At 43.5% G+C, this 21,573-nt stretch overlaps 1 protein-coding gene across 2 annotated transcripts in view; it reads right to left on the bottom strand.

The window, feature by feature from the left end:
• Positions 1-842: 842 nt before the first annotated feature.
• CDC42SE2 (CDC42 small effector 2) overlaps positions 843-21,573 on the bottom strand; it is a 118,140-nt gene continuing 97,409 nt past the window's right edge. The window contains exons 4-6 of one of the 2 annotated variants that reach the window (XM_068980142.1): positions 12,040-12,141; positions 3,778-3,893; positions 843-3,245 (exon numbers count right to left, since the gene is read on the bottom strand). In XM_068980142.1, the coding sequence (XP_068836243.1) occupies positions 3,795-3,893; positions 12,040-12,141 (201 nt within the window). In that variant the 3' untranslated portion in view covers positions 843-3,245; positions 3,778-3,794. The other variant, XM_068980143.1, reaches the window with a different exon arrangement.

Genomic DNA, 21,573 nt, shown 5'->3' on the forward strand with positions numbered 1-21,573 from the left:
AAACATCCTCAAAGCTTAGGTGCTTAAATATTAATAGTCAGATTAAGTTCTCTTACTGGACCAGTCTGGATGGAGACAGTAAGTTAAAGGTGAAATTTAAATTGCTTTTTCACCAGTCTGCTAAAAGCATCTTTTGAAGCAGAAGGCATGTAAGAATTTTGCATTCTGATACTGTTTCTAGATCGTCCTACTTTTGGCGCACATGCTATGTGTATGCCGTGAAAGCATGCACTCCAAATAGAGTTCCTCATTAATATACCAACAGGGCTTTCTTCACATCCTTTCACTTAACCCAGTTTCCCTTTGGAGTCCCTGGCCGTGAGATGAGGAAAGATTTGAGAAACCATTTTCTGATACTTTTATTTTAGGATATCATGATACGGCACACCTAAGTGATCTGGTCCCAATACCTGACCAACCACACATTAAAGATTCTCTAACAGGATCTGGTGAGTATGAGTATATAGATGTGCTCTGTTTTAAATCACAGTTTCCCAACTAGGGCACTCTGACAACAAAAAGTACCTCCAGCCATTTTCAAAACTTCCCACACTTTCTGTGACAATGGAAATATTCTGTAACTCTCTAATACGATACTGTGACTGGGAAATAGAATTCTTACCTTTACTATTAAATCCTACATATATACTGTGAGGACAAAATGCTTCAGCATGAAACACTGAGGTGGCTACCTTTGTTTAGTAGTCATAACTCAAAATTCACTTACAGCACCGTTTTAGCATTTATCTCCTAGAAAGAAAATAACCAAAAGTCAGGATTGAAAAACATTTATTGAATCAAAATCAAATACTTTTTTATTATCTACAAGCCAACACTGAACTTACTTTATTCAAGAATGAACACAATGTACAAAAAAAGTATGCTTATATTATAAAAATATGTCAATTTTATCTCCTGGGTGCTGAGCAGAAGTCATTTTTAAACAAAATCAAGGCAAACTTGCTTTCTATAATAGAACTGCTATAATTTAATAACAAAAAAGTGAGAGCTAATATACTCACAAAGTATCTTTAAAGGCCCACTGATAATGCTGCATCGGAAATGCTGAACCCAAACAGCACAGTTCACATTTCCACTCTATGCTCATTGGCACCACTTCACGCCTACATCACAGGAAAGCACCTCTTTTAAGAATGCTGTCATTAGTTAACAGTTGTTAGCACATGTTTCAGCAAAATATTAACAGTCAATTCTATTTAGTTAGCTTCAATTTTCAAAGGAGACACATTGTTATCAGGAGCAAATGACATCCCAAGGTTTAAAAACCTACTTATCAACAGGGGAACATGGACTCCCTTAAAAAACTGTGTCCAAGGTTAGTATCTTAAAATTCTTGGTAATTTTCTTGAGTCATTATTGGCACCTTCCTTGGCATGTGTTCCTGTGCACAGTGTGGCTACTTGTGCCTGCCAGAGGCAGCTGCAGAACAATTGGAGGCTGAAGAGTGCAGCCTTTGGCTCACCATGGAGACACACTCCAGCGCTCACTGGAGAATTTGGTCCTTGGAGAATCAGGAAAGTGAGCGATTGAGAAAAAGACTAACGTCAAATCATCAAGTAGGGAAAAGGGACCAGGGCTCCCTGTACTGTTCTAGGAGTTACACAATTATAAACTCTGTACTAAAGTCAAAACAGAAGCAGACTGACTAGCATTATCACTGACAACACTAAAACAACCCATGTTATTCAAAGAGCGCGCACACCGCAGCGTCCCCGTCAGGACCCTGACTGCTGGACACAAGGACACTGGTAGTCAGGCAACATCCCGAACGTAGTATCAGCACAACTGATGGCATTAAATGAATTCAAGTTTAGAAGTTATTAAATTGCAAAATGCCTATTCTGATTGCTAAGCATAAATGTTTTTTCTTGACAGATTCTCTGAGACTGACACCTATGGAGATCAAAACTGCAGAAGTAAAGGACTGAATAATCTAGTGCCTGCTGTATAGGGTAACTTAGAAGAACTGGGGGAAGAAATCCTGCCATGTTTCACCTCTATAAACCCAGTATTTATTCACTTACCTATTTAATAAGAACTTATGACTAAGGTGAAGAGAAGAGATGTAGATCGATCTCGCTCTATGCAGTTACCTAATTCCTTACTGTTTTCTGGACATAGGACTTTAAATTTCTAATGGAAACCAAACCACTACCAGGCTTAGCACTACACCCTTAGGAGGAGCATTTATAGAAATACAATTTGTGAAGAACACACACTTTGAAGCCCAAGCATTCTTGGCAATACCTTAAGTCACCATGCAGGTTGTTCTCACAGGCAACCACACAGCCAGATCAACCGCTGCTCCTGGCAACTTCCACTGTCCCAAAATGTGAACATGGAGAGGCCAATGACTCCAGGGTCTGTCCTCAGAAGTAGAGGCTAAGAAACTCAGCTACTGGAAGCCAGCTGGATCCCACAGTATTCAACATAAACAAGTAAAAACTGCGGCCAAGCGCACAAAGAAATGGACAGCTACTAAGAACATGATGCTCAGAGTCAGACTGGAGGAGGGTATTACCACACACTCAAACACATTTGTTTACAATCCCAGGTCCTTGCTCACAAATAAATAGATCGAACATTTACAACAGAATGAATGCCTTATGAATGCAAGCTTTTCTTTTATTATAATTCTAACTAAATAAAAGTCATACTTCTAAACTAAGCTACAAGTTGCCTTTTTCTGTGAAACTGATGTGACTCGGTACCACAGCTCACCTTTCTCTAATAGCAGCAGTATCATCCACCCATGGCCGCCAGGCACTCTCCCTCTCTGGCATCCTGTGGGGTCCCACACAAGCAGTTTCATAGAGCATGCAGACGCTACTCTGCTGCAGTTTCGTATGAATAGAAATGACCATTGTGCTTACGGGCCGCATACCTTCCAAAATATACATAAATGGCGACAAATTAACAAATAAAAGCAGGTCTTTGCTTACCAATAAAATCAATAAGGCAGAGGGGTTGAAGGTGGAAAGAAAAATGTGGGGGAAGAATGCAAAACAGTGCTAGCATTCACAAAAGAAGCTCATGCTAAAATCAGACCCATATTCATAAAAATCAAGAATTAAGCCACAATCCAAAGAACTCTGTCCATGAGTCCAAAGGCATGCATGCCAGCTGAAGGAAATGCAGGATTCTTCTGACAAGTTTCTTCAGAGCAGAACAGGAACGTGTCACTGGAGCAATCACAACAGGGTGAACAAGACGCCATCACACTTCTTTTTTGGTAATTGAAAGAAAAGCAACCATGACAAAAAAAAAAAAAAATTAACAGTTGGAACAAAACACAGAAATTCACAATGACCTATAAAACCAAAAGAAAAAGCCAAATTATTTTTATACTTTAGGGGTTTCACACTTCCATTTAGAAGTTGTCTTAAATTTGAAAAATTTATTATGAATGATTTACCATAATGGTGTTAAATATAAAATTACTTCACCACACATGGGATTTCACACAGTTTCAGTACTCAGTAACTTCATTCATCTTTAAAGAACACATAAGAGAGATGTTGTCACTAGAATCTCAGTCAGAGGCTCCCTCAGAGCAAGACATCTGAAAGCATTTAGTTTCTCATAAGGGAAACAACAATCTGAAACTAATACCCAAATGCTGTAACTATGAACAAACTGTTTTTGCCTTTTCCAGTAAGTTCACAATTTTTTTTAATAAGACTTTTATTTTCTGAACTGGAGTCTGAACCAAGCCTCTCCTTGTAATCAGGGGCCATGGGGCTCCGAGGTACTCACTGAGGAGGAGTCCGGGGCTATCCGGCCTTCGTGTCCACCAGCTGCATCTGCACGTTGGCAGCCATGCCACCCCCGTAGCCTCCCTTGGACTGCATCTGGTTCTGAATGGAGCTGACCTGAGACGAAAGGAGAAGCACGGGTCAGGAACTGGGGCCAATGCAACCAGTCCGTGCTTTTACCAGTTTGGCTGGGCTGCTTTTCCCAGAAGAGTACTTTTTATAGAAAAAAAAATTGATATATATATATATATATATATCTTTTTATAGACTTAGAAATTGTTTTCATTATATGGGGAGTGCTGGTGGTTGAACAATTTTTTTTTTTTTTTTTTTTTTGCCAAAACAGCCTCCGACGCCACTTCCCTATTACAAAAAAGTTTTGTAGTTCACAAGGTACTTGGCTACATTTCAAAACCAGTCAAAAGGATAAAGATGAATTGATGAATTCAACTTTGTTCCTCAACCACCTTAATTTACAACCACTACACATATTCAATCACCTCAATATCTTGGATTAGAATCAGATACAAAAATAAAGTAGCAAAGTGAACCAAAGATAAATTTTAAAAATCCATGTGGTAAAATTTACATAATAGAAGTATTCTTATTCTGTAAATGACTTCAGTCATGTCCTCCCCTCTGCAATGCTATGGACTGCAGCCTGCCAGGCTCCTCTGTCCCTGGGATTCTTCAGGCAAGAATACTGGCGTGGGGTGCCATGCCCTCCTCCAGGGGAATCTTCCCGATCCAAGAATCGAACCTTCATCTTTCAGGAATCTCCTGCATTGGCATGTGGGTTCTTTACTACTAGTGCCGCCTGGCAGGCCTTATATAGTCAGTAAAACTAATACAATGAAAAAGTGTAAGAATTCAAATGAGGATTCAAAGACATGGAATATTCAAAAGAAGCTTAGCCAGAGGCCACACCCCAAGAGCCGAGTCTGCATACTGAGGAGCTGAGTGGTATACCCTTTTCTCCTCTGAGCCCAGGGGAATCATCCTCTCCAGCTTTTATCACATGATTAGAGCCCCTGAACTTTATTCGACTCATCCTCTGCTGAGCCTATGATGTCTCCTTAATGCACTGGGGCATTTTTGCAGAAACCTGTGGCCAGCAATTGGTTATGTAAGAGAAGACTGAAACATCTCTAGTCAACAATGAGTTAATCCCCTCAGAACAGGCTGCTCTCAGGTTTACAGAATCCCTTCAAAATATGACATCATGTAACCCTCACAACAGTGCCAAGGGGAAGCAGTGAAGAGTGAACCTGTGAAAGCCTAGGCATCTTACCCTCAACCCTGATAAAGGCAGAACCCCAGGCCTGCACACTCCCTCTACCTGTGACTGTGCTGTGTGGCCCCAGGTGTGCCATATACCCTCCAGGACAAACCCCTGACACAGCCCTGTCCACCAGAGGGACAAGCCCCTGCTCCACCCACCAGGAGGAAAGCACCGGTCTCGCCGCCAGGAGGCTTCCACAAGCCTCAGGACCACTCCGGGAAGTGGAACTATGATCCTGCAGCCAGCATAAAGGAGTCCATAAACACAGACAAAAAGAGATGGCAGAGAAATGTTTGGGATGAAGGAACAAGATAAAAACAGGAAACCGCTAAATGAAGAGACAGCTACAAAAAAAAAAAAAAAAGAATTTAGAGTAATGATGGTGAAAATGGTCCAAGATCTTGGAAAAAGAATAAGGCACAGATTGAGAACTTACAAGAGATGTTTGACAAAGAGCTACAAGATGTAAAGACAAAGAGATACAAAGAATACAATACCTGGAATGAAAAATACACTAGAAGGAATCAACGGCAGGATAAATGAGGCATGAAAAATAAATAGCTGGAAACAGAATGGTAAGAATCACTGTTAAGGAACAAACCGAAGAGAAAGCAGTGGAAGGAAACAAGGACAGTCTCAGATACCTCTGGGACATAAAACACAGCAGCACGTACGTTACAGGGGTGCTACAGGGAGAAGACAGAGACAGCCTGAGAAAATACCTGAGGACGTTATAGCTGAAGACTTCCCTAATGAGAAAGGAGACACTCACGTCTAGGAAGTGCAGAGTGGCTCACGGGAGATGAACACAAGGAGAGACACACTGAGACACACTGATCAAACTGACAAAAGATAAAATATCAACACAAAAAGGAAGGGCAACACATGATAAATGAGGAAACCCCCGTAAATGTATCCACTGATTCTTCAATATAGACTTGGTAGACCAGGAGGGAGTAGCACTATATATTCAAAGTAATGCAAGACAGAGATGGAAAATCTCTATACAGTCAGCAAAAACAAGACCGGGAGCTGACTGTGGCTCAGATCATGAGCTCCTGATCACAAAATTCATGCTTAAATTGAAGAAAGTAGGGAAAACCGCTAGGCCATTCAGGTATGACCTAAATCGAATCCCTTAGATTATACAGTGGAAGTGAGAAACAGATCTGACAGACAGAGTGGCTGAGGAACTGTGGATGGAGGTTCGTAGCACCATACAGGAGGCAGCCATGATCAAAACCATCCCCAAGAAAAAGAAATCCAGCCAGGCAAAGTGGTTGTCTAAGGAGGCAATGGCACCCCACTCCAGTACTCTTGCCTGGAAAATCCCATGGACAGAGGAGCCTGATGGGCTGCAGTCCATGGGGTCATGACTGAGAGGCTTCACTTTCACTTTTCACTTTCCTGCATTGGAGAAGGAAATGGCAACCCACTCCAGTGTTCTTGCCTGGAGAATCCCAAGGACAGCGGAGCCTGGTGGGCTGCCATCTATGGGGTCGCACAGAGTCGGACACGGCTGAAGCAACTTAGCAGCAGCAGCAGCAGCAAGGAAACCTTAGACCCAATCATGAGTATGAAAATGAAACGATGATTAGAAAATGTTTAACAAACAGAAGTCCAGGACCTGATGGCTTCACAGACAAATTACATCACATGTTGAGAAAAGAGTTAACACCTATCCTTTTGAAACTCCTTCCAAAAGAATGAAGAGGAAAAATACTCCCAAGGTCATTTTATGAGGCCAACTTCACCCTAATAACAAAACCAGACAAAGATACCACACACAAAAAAAGGAAAGAAAATTACAGGCCAGTATCACTGATGAACACAGATGCAAAAATACTCCCACTATATTAAAAGGATCATATACTATGATCAAGTGACATTTATCCCAGGGTTAAAAGACTTTTAAACATCTGTAAATCTATGTCACAATCCATTGTCACATTTATTCAACATAGTTTCAGAAGTCCTAGCCATGACAGAGAAGAAAAAGAAATAAAAGGAATCCAAACTGGAAAACAAGTAAGACTGTCACTGTTTGCAGATGACATGATACATGATACACAGAAAATCCTAAAGATGCCACCAGAAGACTACTAGAGCTCATCAACGAGTCCAGTAAAGCTGCAGGGTACAAAGGGAGCACACAGCATCTCTTTCATTCCCATACACCAACAACGAAGACCAACAGGAGAAAATACGGAGTCCCACTGCATCAAAAACAATAAAAAACACAGGAGTAAGTCCACCTAAGGAGAAAAAAGACCTCTGCTCTAAGAACTGTAACATGCTGATGAAAGAAATCAGAGATGACACAGATAGAAGGATATGTACCATGTTCTTGGAAGAATCAGCACTGTCAAAATGAGAATACTGCCCAAGGCAATCTACATATTCAATTCGATTCCTATTAAATTAGCAGTGTCATTTTTCACAGAACTAGAACAAAGTTATTAAATGTATATGGATACAGGAAAGACCCAAAATAGCCAAAGCAGTCCTGAGAAAGAAAATCAAAGCTGCAAGAAACAGGTTCCCTGCCTTCAGACTATACTATAAAGCAAGAGTAATCGAAGCAGTATGGCATGGCACAGAAACACAGATCAGTGGGACAGGATAGAAAGCCAGAAATAAATCCACCCATGTGTGGCCACCTGATCCACCACAGGAGGCAGGAGTGCAGCCTGGAGAAAAGACAGTCTCCTCAGTAAGCGGTGCTGGGAAAACTGGACAGCTACACGTAAAAGAATCAGAACACTCCCTAACGCCGCTCACAAAGATGAACTGGATATGGGTCAAGACTTAAATGCAGTAAGGCCAAACACTGTAATTCTTAGAAGAAAAGATAGAACACTGACCTAAACTGCAGCAAGATCTTTTTGAATCCACCTTCTAAAGAAAATAAATGAATGGTACCTAACTAATTAAACTCAAAAACTTCTACACAGCAAAGGAAACCATAAACAAAATGAAAAGACAACCCACAGAATGGGAGCAAATATTTGCAAATGTGGCAACCAACAAGGGATTAATTTCCAAAATATACAAACAGCTCATGCAGTTGTATGTAAAAAAAAAAAAAAAAACACCAAACAAAAAGTGGGCAGAAGATATAAACAGACCTTTTTCCAAAGACAACACACAGATGGCCAAAAAGCACATTGAAAGGTGCTCAACACTGCTAATTATCAGAGAAATGCAAATCAAAACTACAACGAGGTTACCACTTCACAAGGGTCAGAATGGCCATCACTGGATAAAGTCTTCAAACAATAACTGCTGGGAAGGGAGTGGGGGGAAAAGGGAACCCTCCTGCTGTTTATGGGAATGTAAACTGGCACAGCCACTACAGAGACCAGTACGGAGGTTCCTTAAAAACTAGGAGAACTACTGTATGACCCAGCAATCCCACTCCTGGCTGGGCATCTATCCCGAGAAAACGAATACAAAAGGACACATGTGCCCCTGTGTTCACAGCAGCAGTATTTACAACAGCCAAAACACGGAAGCGACCTAAGTGTCCCCTGACAGGGGTGGATACCGAGTACATGGTGTATATATACAACGGATTTTTATTACTCAGCCATTTAAGAGAATAAAACTGCCATTTGCAGAAACATGGATGGACTTAGAGATTGTCATGCTGAGCAAAATAAGAAAGACAAGTATATGATATCTCTTATATGCAGAATCTTTTTGAAAAATGGTACAAATGAACTTATGTACAAAACAGTCACAGGTATAGAAAAAACAATATTATGGTTACCAAGGGGGAAAGAGTGAGAAGGATAAACTGGGATGTTGGGACTATGTAAAAAATAGATAACTTAAAAATAATGGCCTATATGGGAAAGGAATCTAAAAAAGTGGATATGTGTATAATTTACTCATTCTGCTGTATACCTGAAACTACTACAAGGTAAATCAATTATATTCCAATAAAATAATTTTAATAATGAAATAATGCCATTCACAGTACAATGAACGGACCTAGAGATTATCATACTTAGTGAAGTCAATCAGAGACAAATATTATCACTCATGTGGAATCTAATTTTAAAAAATGAACTTACTGATAAAACAGAAAGATTGACAGATACCAAAAACAAACTAATGGTTCCCAAAGGGGAAACACAGGAGGAAAGGATAAATCGCACACACTAGTGTATTTAAGACAGGTCACCAGCAAGAACCTACTGAACAGCACAGGGGTGTCTGCTCAATATTCCATGATGATCTATACAAGAAAAGACTGTAAAACAGAATATATGTATAACTGAATCACCTCGTTCTACACCCGAAACTAACAGAATATTGTAAACCAACTACACTCCGAAAGTAGAATCCAAAGACTTCAACTGTAATCCTGATTTATTCATTAATACTGTAACTCTGGATGAACTACTTATCTTCTGTGAATATCAGGTTTCCTAGTTGTAAAGTGATTAAAGATGATAATCTCTCCTAACCATTCTAGTGAGATGTAAAAATGCTGGGCTATCTTCTTGTTTATTCTGGCCGTGCTGTGTGGCATGTGGAATCGTAATTCCCCAGGCAGGGATGAAACCCATGGCCCCTGCCAGTGGCAGAGTGGGATCTCAACCACTGGGCCACCGGGGAAGTCCCAGTGAGTATTTTCTTCACCAAAACAAAGGCACAAGGTTATCTGCAAACTCGAAAGTGCTCTTAGTATATCCTACCTTAGTCTGTATCAGTCAGAAGCTTTTTGGAAACAGAGAATGAGAGTCACGCTAGACTGCTAGGAGCAGGAGGAACAGGAGGTGATGGCCTAACAGATTCAGAGTGAGGCAGGTTTAAACACATTCTAATTGAAGATAATAACAAGACATAAAGTGCACAGCTTATTCGGGTCCAGTATGTTTAAGGCAAGAACATGTGATTGGATCTTAAATGGGTAAGTGCACTCATTTACTGAAAAATTCACTTGTGTGGAACTAACTCCAGTGATACCACATGAGTTACTGCAACATCTATAGTCACATGCCTAAACAGCTAGTTTAGGTAAGAGTATCCTAAAAAAGAAACTAAAATCTACAGGGCTGCTTAAGCAAACCTGCTCCGCCCGAGGAGGCTACGGCCCACCGCCTGTCGGTTCACTTTCTGCTCCTTTTTGGCAACACCAGGTTTTGTGAACACCAGGTTTTATGGCACAAACTTGGTTCTTCCAAAAGTCAATTCTTTAATTTCAAACAAAAGAATCTGGATTTCCAGTAAGTAACCCTCATCAGTCCTGTGAAACGTCAGGCTGGATAAGTTACAAGCTGGAATCAAGATTCCCGAGAAAAATGTCAACAACCTCAGGTAAGCGGATGGCATCACTCAAATGGCAGAAAGTGAAGAGGAACTAAAGAGCCTCTTGGCGAGCGTGAAGGAGAGGAGTGAAAAGGCTGGCTTAAGACTCAGTATTAAAAAAAGTCAGATCACGGCACCCAGTCCCATCATTTCATGGCAGGTAGAAGGGGAAAACGTGGAAGCAGGGACAGGACAGATTTCCTCTTCTTGGGCTCTTCCAACTCCCGCGACCCCGTGGACTGGAGCCCACCGGGCTCCTCTGTCCATTAGATGTCCCGGGCGAGGATACTGGACTGGGTTACCATTTCCTTCTCCAGGGGAATATTCCTGACTCAGGGATCGAACCCGGGTCTCCTGTGCTGCAGGTGGATTCCTTACCGACTGAGCGACAAGGGAAGCTCTTTTTTGCCTACATAGTTAGATTTTTATGAACACAAGTAGGGAAGAAGATGTGTTGATGAGAAATAAAATTCATCAGTTATAATAAATTTGAAACCATTCATTCTATTTATCTTTGTCACAATGACCTTAATATTAACAACGGCTCATCATTCCACACTGATCCAGGAAACAAAGCTACTGAATTGTATTTTAACAGCAACCTGACGCCTCTTACATTTCCACAAAAGCCGTTCAGTGTACTTTTCCTACAGACTTAAAACAAACAAGCTGTTTCCTTTCCAGGAAGCTACAAATGTCATCCCTTAGCTTACTCAGTAACTGCAGTGACAGACTTGTTTGCTGTATCCAGGAAACCCATCTACCTATTTCACAAGTCTGTTCTCCTGTTCAGTTTTTTGTGAACAGTGTCCAGGCAGTGAGCACACAATGCAGCCTATCTGTGTTAGGAAAGCCTTACTGGCTCTGGTTCTAAACACCTGAGGGAACATTCAGACACACGTGTGTACTTGAGGTCTGGGGGGAAAGCAGCTCTGGATACACGGTCATTTGCTTCAGGGCAAGGATGAGGCACAGCCCCGATCAAAACCCCAGTAGAGACTGGCTTCTATACTACTACTCTCTGTTTCTCTTAGATGCAAATTAGGGAGTAAGAGTTCAACTGAGTGTATCTAAAGTCTCTTCTGAAGTTCACCGAAACCTCTATAACAAAGAGCAAATATGTACAAATTTTAATCCTCTGCTAAGTGCATGAGAACTTATGTTACAGTAATAAATAAACTGCAAGCATTGTAACATCAGATAAAGGATAATATTTTCTAAGGTAAATGGGACAAATACATTTGCAAAGGCAACCAACTGAACTTAAGAGAACAAAAAGGAGCTTAAATATTACTAAAAAGCTGACCTCAAAGTTGCTGGGGGGGTGGGGGGTAGAAGGGATGGGGGAATGGTGGCATGAGAATCCACATGATAGTAACTTCCTTTCTGAACTCAAATCCTTTAAAAATTTCAAAGCAGTTATTCAGAAGAAATGTAGCTACAAAGAATTTAGTAAAAACAGAAAAACACATGGCTTTGCAAACTAAATAAGAGATTTCCCCACTGTTCATTTTCTTCTCTTCACGCTCACATTAAGCACGTGTATTAAATGTCTGTAACTCACTGGGCACAGTGCAGTCATTAAGAATGTACGCACTTGCCAGACAGGCACATGTGACCTCGCCCCAAGGCCCCACCCCCTTGTTCCACCCTTGTACTTACAGAGTTCATCCCACTGAACAGGTCACCTGACCCCACGTGAGCTGTGTGCACGAAGTTTGTGGGCTCTCCAATCATACTTCGGTCAATCCGCCGGCGCCTCTTCTAAAATATAAGAAATGATGTTCAGAAAATGGTCTTGTTAACAACAACTTATTCTGGTAGATTTATACTTTATGCACAAACGACTCTCTATGAAAAATGTTTTTGCCCAGGACAGAAAAATACCTAAATCTTGGTATCACCACAACCATCTCCTACGCTGAACCCCCCAGAAAAATATATGCACCAAAAAAAAAAAAAGGCAAAGCAAAGTAATATTTAGAATTTAAAATAGATTATTTGATCTAACTTTGGCCATCTATGTATTTGTATAATAACCATTTAAGTTTTATTCCTAAAAAAAAAAAAAGATATGTAGAAGTATCATCTGTAACCATCGTTTATAACAAAGACGACAGTATGACGTAAGTACTGAATTCTACATCCCGTCATTAAACACTGAGCTATTCTGATGGTTATTACTTAGATTGTAGCCAACTGCCCTTTCCTGCTGGAGTGAATCTGTCAGCTAGTGGTACAGGGCAGGGGTGGGTTCGGTTCTAGTCCAGCCACTGACTTCCAGTCTCTTCTGGCTGTAAGTTACAAACCGCCTCCCCTGCATTCCTGACACCCGCGTCCCAGCAGCCCCCCAGGACTTCAGCTGCAGGCCACGGCCGTCCTTGCTCCACCGCACTAGGGACACTTCCTCACCCTGCTGCTGTGTTCAACTGAACCATGCAAGATTTTTCAAGAGATGAAGGTAATTTTAAAGTAGACCCAAGTTTTCCATGACGCCTTAGATTCTGTGATCGATTGAAAGAGGCCACAGGCACAGCTCGCATAGTGTCCCAGTGCCAACTCTGAGTAGCCCCATCTTCTTCCCTTTCAACAGAATACTTCTCCTGAAAACACCACCTGCATCAAAACTCAGGCAAGTTGCAAACTAGTGGAACTAGGTCAGGCTGCCTCCGAACATAGTATTTCATGTCGCCATCCCCTGAAATGTTGCTATGCATATGACAAACCCTAAAAACTTATCCAGGTGACAGCTCTTCAGGGTCAGAATGTGATTTTCTATAGAACCACGGAAGTGGCGTGTTCACACATTAATTCTAGAGCTAAAATAGGTATTATTTTACTGTCTCTACGTTGTACTGTCACAGAAACCCAAAAGAAGTCTCAGAGTTCAACACTGACTTGACCATCTCCAGGTTCATTGATTTTCCCTTCCAGTATTCTGTATGGCATATGGGGATCCCTCTCTAGTTAAACACAAATTTTGCTACAGTGTACGAAAGTTTCTTCTATTATTTCTTTGATACTTCTCCTTATGTTCTTTGTTTGCAATTTCTAGAGCTTCTGTTATTTTAATGTGCTTGTGCGCCTAAGGAGGGCAGGGGTGAGGAGGAAGGGAGAGTGTGTGTGATTTTCCTAGTTTCATCAGTTATTTGTGTCCTTTGTGTATTTCACTGTCTTAGAAAATAACTCCACTTCATCCTCTTTAGGAATCCACATGTGTTCTTGTAGGCCAGAGAGTAAATATTTTAAGCCTGCAGGCCACACAGTCTGCCAGAGCTTTGACCCCACGGTTATCACAGCAGGTAAGGAGCTAGAGACAATGAGAGCAAGTGAGAATAGCAGTGCTCCGTTTAACTTTTAAGCACAAGAAAGGGTGGCTCGCAAGTTCTGGTTTAGTGACCTTAGCCCTAGATCAGGATTTTTTTTCAGTGGTAGATATGTTATTATTTTATCCATTATAATTTTGGGGGGAAGTTCTTTGTTTGCAGTTATTTTCTAATCTGAGACTTTGTATTATATGATTTCTGATTTTCTTGCAAAAATGCCTGACTGAATTAATTAAGAGTCTGTAACAACAGGTATTACAGTCTATAACAACCTCAGAGCCAACTCACTGGAAAAGAACCTGATGGTAGAAAGACTGAGGGCAGGAGGAGAAGGGGGTGCCAGGGGGTAAGACGGTTGGATGACAACATCAACTCAATGCACATGAGTTTGATCAGACGAGATGGTAACAGGGAAGCCTGACACGCAGCAGTCCACGGGGTCGCAAAGAGTCAGACACGACGGAACAACAACAGTAACACCTAGGAGTAAAATATCCATTCCTTTACTTCTCCGAATTTAATTACTCCAAGCCCCCTTTTAAAGGGTTAAGAGTCGATCCATCCTTGGGGCCGTGTCCCCTGGGGTTATACAGAGACTTCAGGTTAAAAGGCTTGGCAGCAAGCCAGACACGGGTCTAGAGCCTTTGTCTGTGTTCTTCAATCTTCAATTTCTTGGCAAACATACCACCTTGCTGCTATCTTCACGCAGTGCCACTTAAGGGAGCTCACAGACGCCCCGACCACAGACTTGGCACCCGCAGCCCTCCGAGGCGGGAGGCCAAGTGCCACAACGCAGTCTCTTCCACCCGGTTCCCTATTTTGCCCCTAGACTCTGAGCCTATTTCTATCCACCAAATTCAACGAAGCTCCCTTCATACTATTCCCATCCGAAACGCTACAGCGCAAGTCCCTGACTGATCCTTGAGAACCGGTGCTGCCTCTCTCCTGGGATTAAGGAAGGGAACAGGCAATGCAAATACTAGTTTTGTGCCTATTTTTCCTCGATAATACACTGCTACGTTTCCAGTAAACTCGTCTTCTTAGAAAACCATGTTTCTACATCCAAGTGCACCTGCACCAGAACAGGACACGAACTTCCTTGACACCAGACCAGGACAAACTGTTGGGGTTTCTTCCCCAGGATGCCCCTTGACTGACAGTAAAGGAGGCGGCTTCCAGGTTCTTGGCACACTCCAGACATAAGCAGGAAAGGGGAGATGTCTACAGATGAAGACAACGGTCAGCAGTTACGTTCGCTGGACTCGTGGCATCTGGGGACTGCGGACTTTGTGCAGACCCCAGCCTGAAGGGGCCGCAGCTCCCAAGTACAGAGGGTGCCACCTGGCTCAGCCAGAGGGCCCTCTAAAGCAGGCAATAGACCGGCGCATTTCAGAGAATAAGATCTACTTCCACATCATTCTTGCCCCAGGAATACACGAGACTCCTCAAGCTCTGAATCCACATCTTCTCCTTCAGAAGGGTGTGTCTGGGGCTTAGCAGGTGGCTACACCGGGCCCATGAATCCACATTACATGAGTTATTCCAACAGCTGATTTATTGCGAGATGCAGGGAGACAGCAGACGCCATGGTGCACTGAGGCCACCAGCCATCTCACCCAGAAACGTCCCCTGAAAGGTTAGTGAATGGTGTGCTTGTAGATCGGTGTGCTTCTGAAGCAGGTGTAGTAATATGCACTCATAAACAGCGACACAACAGGCATGCTGATTGAGAGAGGAGGCTCAGGAGGGGACAACTGAACTGACTCAAAGGACAGGAAGACATCAACCTGCTTGTATCATAGTAATTATGTTGGGTGGCTAATTCATAATCTGAAAATAATGACTACTTTTCAACTTGAACTTTATGGAGCTGGGCATCACACTTTTCCTTTAGACTTTACTTCATGGCATCTAGTCTAGCCTTGATTTTAGGGTAAAAAAGCAGAAGTTTCAGTCCTCCCTTCTTTAAGGCTAGAAGGAGCCCAGCTTGTTAAGCAGGGGAATGAACGGTCAGAATGGTTCTACAAGGCTACTCCATGATAGCTATAATGGAAAGCACGGTGGAGGGCACCAACGGAAAAGTCATTATAATGATGTTGGTTAAAGGAGATTACTTAATTTCAACTAACAGTAGCAGAAACTGAAACTAATTCAGACTGAAGCTGAAATCAATAACATTTGGTTGCTGACTGGATTTGAGAACGAGGGAAAGGTGAGAGTTGTGAAAGATGCACAGCCTTCAGATCTGAATACAGAGCACAGGATCCAGTGGATTAGATAAGACTGGGAGAGCCCTGCCGCAAGGGTCACACTGGAAGGAGATGAAAGACTCTGTTTAAGACGCACTGAATTTGGGACTTCCCTGGGGCCCATGGCTAAGACTCTGCTCTCCCAGTGCAGACGGCCTGGGCTCCATTCCTGGTCAGGGAACTAGCTTCTACACAACCAAGAATCCCCGTGCCACAGTCAAAAACTGCGCACGCTGCAACGAAGACGGACAATCCCGCGGGCCACAACTGAGACCCGGGGAGCCAAACAAACAAATGGGAAAAAAAGACACACCGAGTCTGAGATATCTGAGGCGTTTAAGTGAGGCCTGTCAAACGATATTCAGCGAGCCTCACGTTCAAGTGCCCTGAGTACACAGATACAGGGTTCTGAGAAGGGCTAACTAGAGATGAGAAGCAGTCGCCAGAATAAAGCGCTCTGAGTTGATGAGACTTCCCAGGAAGAAAAGTGCACAGAAAACACTCCCTATAAGGCTGGATGAGGAAAACAAGCCATTAAAGGAAGCCAGCAAGAACAGTCTAGAAGTCAGGAGCAAAGTCAGATGTGGGTTCTTCCAAGCGTTAAGGGGGGATTAGGTGGCACGCTGCAAAGCTGGAGGGAGGTCAGGTGAAGAGAAGCATGTTCCCTGGACTCAGCACCTACTCAGTACGTTGGTGATCCTGTGCCCACAGTGACGGGAGCTCCAGACATCAGGGGAGTGAGGGGCTTCCAGGAGACGGGGAAATGAGAACTCCAACACAGAGGATGGGACAGAGTCTGGCCTCTGAACGGGGAGGAGACAGCTGTAGTTCAAGGGAGAAGAGGAAACCAGCACAGACTGGATTTTTTCCCTTCAAGATGAGAAAGACTTGACTTTGCTTAGTTTCTGATGTGATAGATCAGAAAAGAAACAGAAGGTAAAGAAAAATGAAGGGTTATCAATATTATAAGTGCTCCAGAGAAGGCAGGAAGGACAGGTTCCAGACCCGGGCTGAGGTGTTCTTCAGACTTCTGTTACTGCTTTCTGAGTCAAAAACCTAGATTCTGAGTATAACTAAGTATTTAAAGACACAAAACTGAAATATTTCTCAGGCACAAGTCAGACATGTGAAGAAAAGCCCACTTCTCCGGTGTGCTGTACTGAGAGCACAGGGCAGGGACTAGGATTAAACCGTGGGCAAACAGGGGAATTCCAGAGTCAGGCCTCTGCAAAGAAAAACAGGAAACGCTGTACTCCACTCAGTACGCACTCACTGTTGTCAGTAGCAGAGTCACAGTTTTTCCTGGAAACATACTTTATTCTTCTTTATTCCTTATAGGGAACTTTACTAAAACTGTCAACCTTCTGAATAATTCCTGCCACCCTTAAAATATTAACTGTTATTCTGCGTAAGGCCAAGGCCCAAAGGGTAAAACCAACCAGTAGCTGTATTAGGGAAAATGTCTCTTCCCATTCAATGTGTGTCAACTACGCTTCATTAAACCTCTTCAGGGCTTCCCCGGTGGCGCCGCTGATAAAAGAATCCGCTTTCAATGCAGGAGACCCGGGTTTGGGCTCTAGGTTGGTGAACGATCCCCTGGAGAAAGGAATGGCGACCCACTCCAGTACTCTGTCCCTCCTGGAGAATCCCATGGACAGAGAGGCCTGGCGGGCTACAGGCCACGGGGTCACAAGAGTCAGACACGGCTAGCGACTACAGCACCACCGCCACCACCGCCACCACCGTTACTTCAATATTAGAGACGAAATCCTACATCCTAAACACTTGTTCAAGGAAATGTGATATCCAGAATCTGCTTGTATGTATCCAGAGCGGGTGAGGGTTCACAGGTGAAACCAGATTCCCCATCAATAACAACTGAAGCTGGACATCCACATGGGTGGGGGAGGCGCTCCCTTCCCTCATTAGTTTTTAAAAATAAGTTTTTAAAAAGATGTGCTGGTTCATTCTGTCTTCCTCCTAGTCTACAACTTACATAAAAACTATGCACTGAGTACCAGCAAAAATGGTTATGTCACAAAGATGAACAGCAAACATTTACTTTCAGGTCTGATTTTCATTAGAACATAATCTTATCTGTACTCTTTCTCAGGCCTTACAATTCTAAAATTCACTATGCACTTCCTGTCTTCCTCCCTTAACTCTAAGAGACATATAGATATTTAGGAGATATATTTGAAGTTTTTAAAAAATACACTGCGGAGCTACCACATCAACACACGGTGAACTGCAGTACCCATTTAGTTTAAAACGCTGCTATCTATATGCATCATTCACACACTCCCATCACATGTTCCTTCTTTGAAAATAAAAATTACTAGACCAATATTCGCAGCAGCAGCAGCAGGCCAATACAAAAGTAAAAATCTGGAATATAAAATTCGGACAAAGGATCAGGCTGAGACTATGTTTCCAAAGGATCTCTCCTCTCTGCTCTCCCGGTCATCTCTGATGCCCGCTCCGTCCCCCTGCGCCTGTGTGCCCTGCGCGCGGCGGCCTTCTCCAGGGTGTCCTAGGGTCCCTTTTCCCTCCCCTCCATGTCTTCACCTTATTAACTCTATGCTGGTGATTCATGAGTCTGCTTTCTCTTCTCTGAGCATTAGACACACATTCAGCTGCTTACTGGACACGCCCATGTGAATGCTGACAGGATACTCAAACTTCCTATGTTCACAAAGTATAACGTGTTAGTCGCTCAGTCATGCCCAACTCTTTGTGACCCACGGACGGCAGCCCGCCAGGCTCCTCTGTCCATGGGATTCTCCAGGCAAGAACACTGGAGTGGGCTGCCATGCCCTCCTCCAGGGGATGTGTCCCAGGGTCGAACCTGGGTCTCCTGCATTGCAGGCAGGGTCCCTGAGTGGCCAGGGAATCCCACTTTGTGATGGTGGTTTAGCCACTAGCTCGTGTCCAATTCCTGTGCCGCCATGGACCACCACCCGCGAGGCTCCTCTGTCTGTGGGATTCCCCAGGCGAGGATGCTGGAGGGGGCCACCATCTCCTCTGGTGTCCACAAGTGAGCGTGTAACCTTGCTTCTGCAGCCTGGCCCTCCTTTCCATCCCCCCTGGGGTAGGCAACACTCCTGGCAGTACTCCAAGCCGGGGCTGAGGGCTCTGCCTTGCTCCTGCTCCTCCTCACAACATCAGGTCACAGCACATCCTGGGGATGCGATTCCAGGCTCCCCTTACTCTCTCCACCCCACCCCCCCACCCCCCCACCCCCCCGGCACTGCCACAGCCTTCCTTCAGCCCCCACCGCCTTCCACCTACATCGCCGCAGTCGCTGCCTAACTGATTTGCCAGAGCTTCACAGCCTGCCTTCCCTGCCCGATGCTCCTTGCCCTGTACTTAGATCTGCCTTTCCAAAGTACAAAACTGACGGCACACACCACTTTAAAAATCCCTCAATGGCTTTCCGAAACCTGCGGGCTAAACTCAAAACCTCGAAGCCTGTGAAATGCTGTCTCTCTCCAGCCTCACCCTTTAATGTTTTCTTGCAGTCTACGCTTCGGTCTCCTACTCGAAGTTCCTTAAATATGCTACGATCAGACCTTCTCACTTCTCTGCCCTCGACCGGAAGGACCCTTCCTACTGCTCCGAGGCTAACTCGGGCACCTCTTCTCTATACCCTTGCTCTGAGGTTCCATGCTCCTCCTTTCTGTACCCACAGAACCTGGTGTTCACCTCTACCAAAGTAAAATTTGCATCTCACACCAAATTTAAAATGTCCACTGGATGGCACATGTGTTCCTCACGGAGAGGGCATATAAAACGTCAGCCCACCAAGGGCAAGCGCCATCCACAGCACAGAGCAACTCATCCACACACGTTTTCTGAATGAATACTTTTATGAATATATAAACATCACAGTTACATGGTTTTTTATGAATATATAAACATCACAATCACATGCTTTTTCAGGCCTAACTTTTTAAATATTTTTGGAGTAATAAAAACGTCCCACCTCCCTCACATTTCTATGTGCATGCATGTGTGATAAATCACTTTGGTCGTGTCCAATTCTTTGCAACCCCACAGACTGTAACCTGCCAGGCTCCTCTGTCCATGGGATTCTCCAGACAAGAATACTGGAGCGGGCTGCCATGCCCTCCTCCAGAGGGTCTTCCCGACTCAGGGATCGGACCTGCTTCTCTTATAGCTCCTGCATTGGCAGGTGGATTCTTTACCATTAGCGCCTCCTGGGAAGCCCATATTGATAAATATAGCTTCCAGGAAGTGATTAATCACTTACTAGTCCCTCTAAGACTTTTCTCTGGACAGCTTCATGCACAAACTCATGCCACTGAGGAGCAGTTTAAGGCCAGGTTCCAGAGGCAACAGGAGGCCTGAGGTAAAAGCACAGGTGGAAGAGCCTCAGGTCCTTCCAGAAACGCACACGAAATATGAAGGAAGAACACAAGAGCCTGCCATCCGGAGCAGGGGAAAAAGGCTCGCCCTTTCAGGCTGTAAGACAGCAATCACTTACCCCAATGTGGACTAAGTATTCGGAAGGCTAAAAGACAAAGACATACTACAGACTTAACTTTATGACCTGGAGAGAGAAAGTTGAGAGAGGAGTATAACCAAATCCCCTACCTGTGAATGTATCAAGTAACCCATGATTCCCAGACTGTGTCGAGCGGTAGGCAAACATCCATGGGCCCCACGGGATATCTTCAGAGTGAGGGAAGCACAATGACACTTAATATATGTACAACGCTGTGTGAACTAGTCCAAGGTAACTCAAAATTCCAATCTTAGAGCACACACTTTTTACAGTGACATATATTTGCAAAGCAGAGTTATTCAGCAGCTGCTGTGCGCGAAGTCCAGTACTGTAGAGAAGTACGTATGGAGCTGGAGAGGGCGCTGGTGGTGTTCCGTCTGATCCCAGAGTTCGAAGAGCTCTATCACGCCGCACAGGCACACACGTAAGTAATCATGGTTATTTGGGAGGGAAATAAAAACTTATTTTCTTCCTATGTATGTGTATAATTTTTTCAAATGACAGCTCAGTTTTTAGAACATAAATACTAAGTTGTTTAGACCAGACCTAATAAGCAAATGCCCTGCGAACACCATGAAAAAATTACTGAAGTGTTATGGGAAACAAAAACAAAAGTCTGGGAGCCCCTGAAATAAGCTAAGTTAACCTTTTGAAGTATTGACAATGTCACTAGGCACTGGGCATTTCCTATGATGCCACTGACAGTACATGATGCCCTAAGTACTTTCAAACTACACCCTATTATCCATCCAGTTTACACGACCGGGGGAGAAAATGACTAACGAAAGCTACACAAAAGCTGTAACACAAAAAGAGATTTGATATTTTTTATAGTGAAGGAAAAAGATTTTACTAGTGGGTCTCACACAAAAATGAAAGCAGCAGCTACGGCTGTAACATCAACAAACTATGTGAAATGCCCTCTCCCAAACCCCCGCTGTGTGGCACTGCCTATTCACTCCTAAGACTCAGCTCAAACACGACCTTCGGAGATGAGGCTGCTGGGCGTTCCTTGGTCTAAGCATTTAGAGCACAAGGCTCATTATTTCAATTTTAATGCTTAAAAATACTGCTTATAATTTATCTGCCCACA

The sequence above is a fragment of the Capricornis sumatraensis genome, chromosome 9 (genome assembly GCF_032405125.1).
Source record: "Capricornis sumatraensis isolate serow.1 chromosome 9, serow.2, whole genome shotgun sequence".
Classification (NCBI taxonomy): Eukaryota; Metazoa; Chordata; class Mammalia; order Artiodactyla; family Bovidae; genus Capricornis; species Capricornis sumatraensis.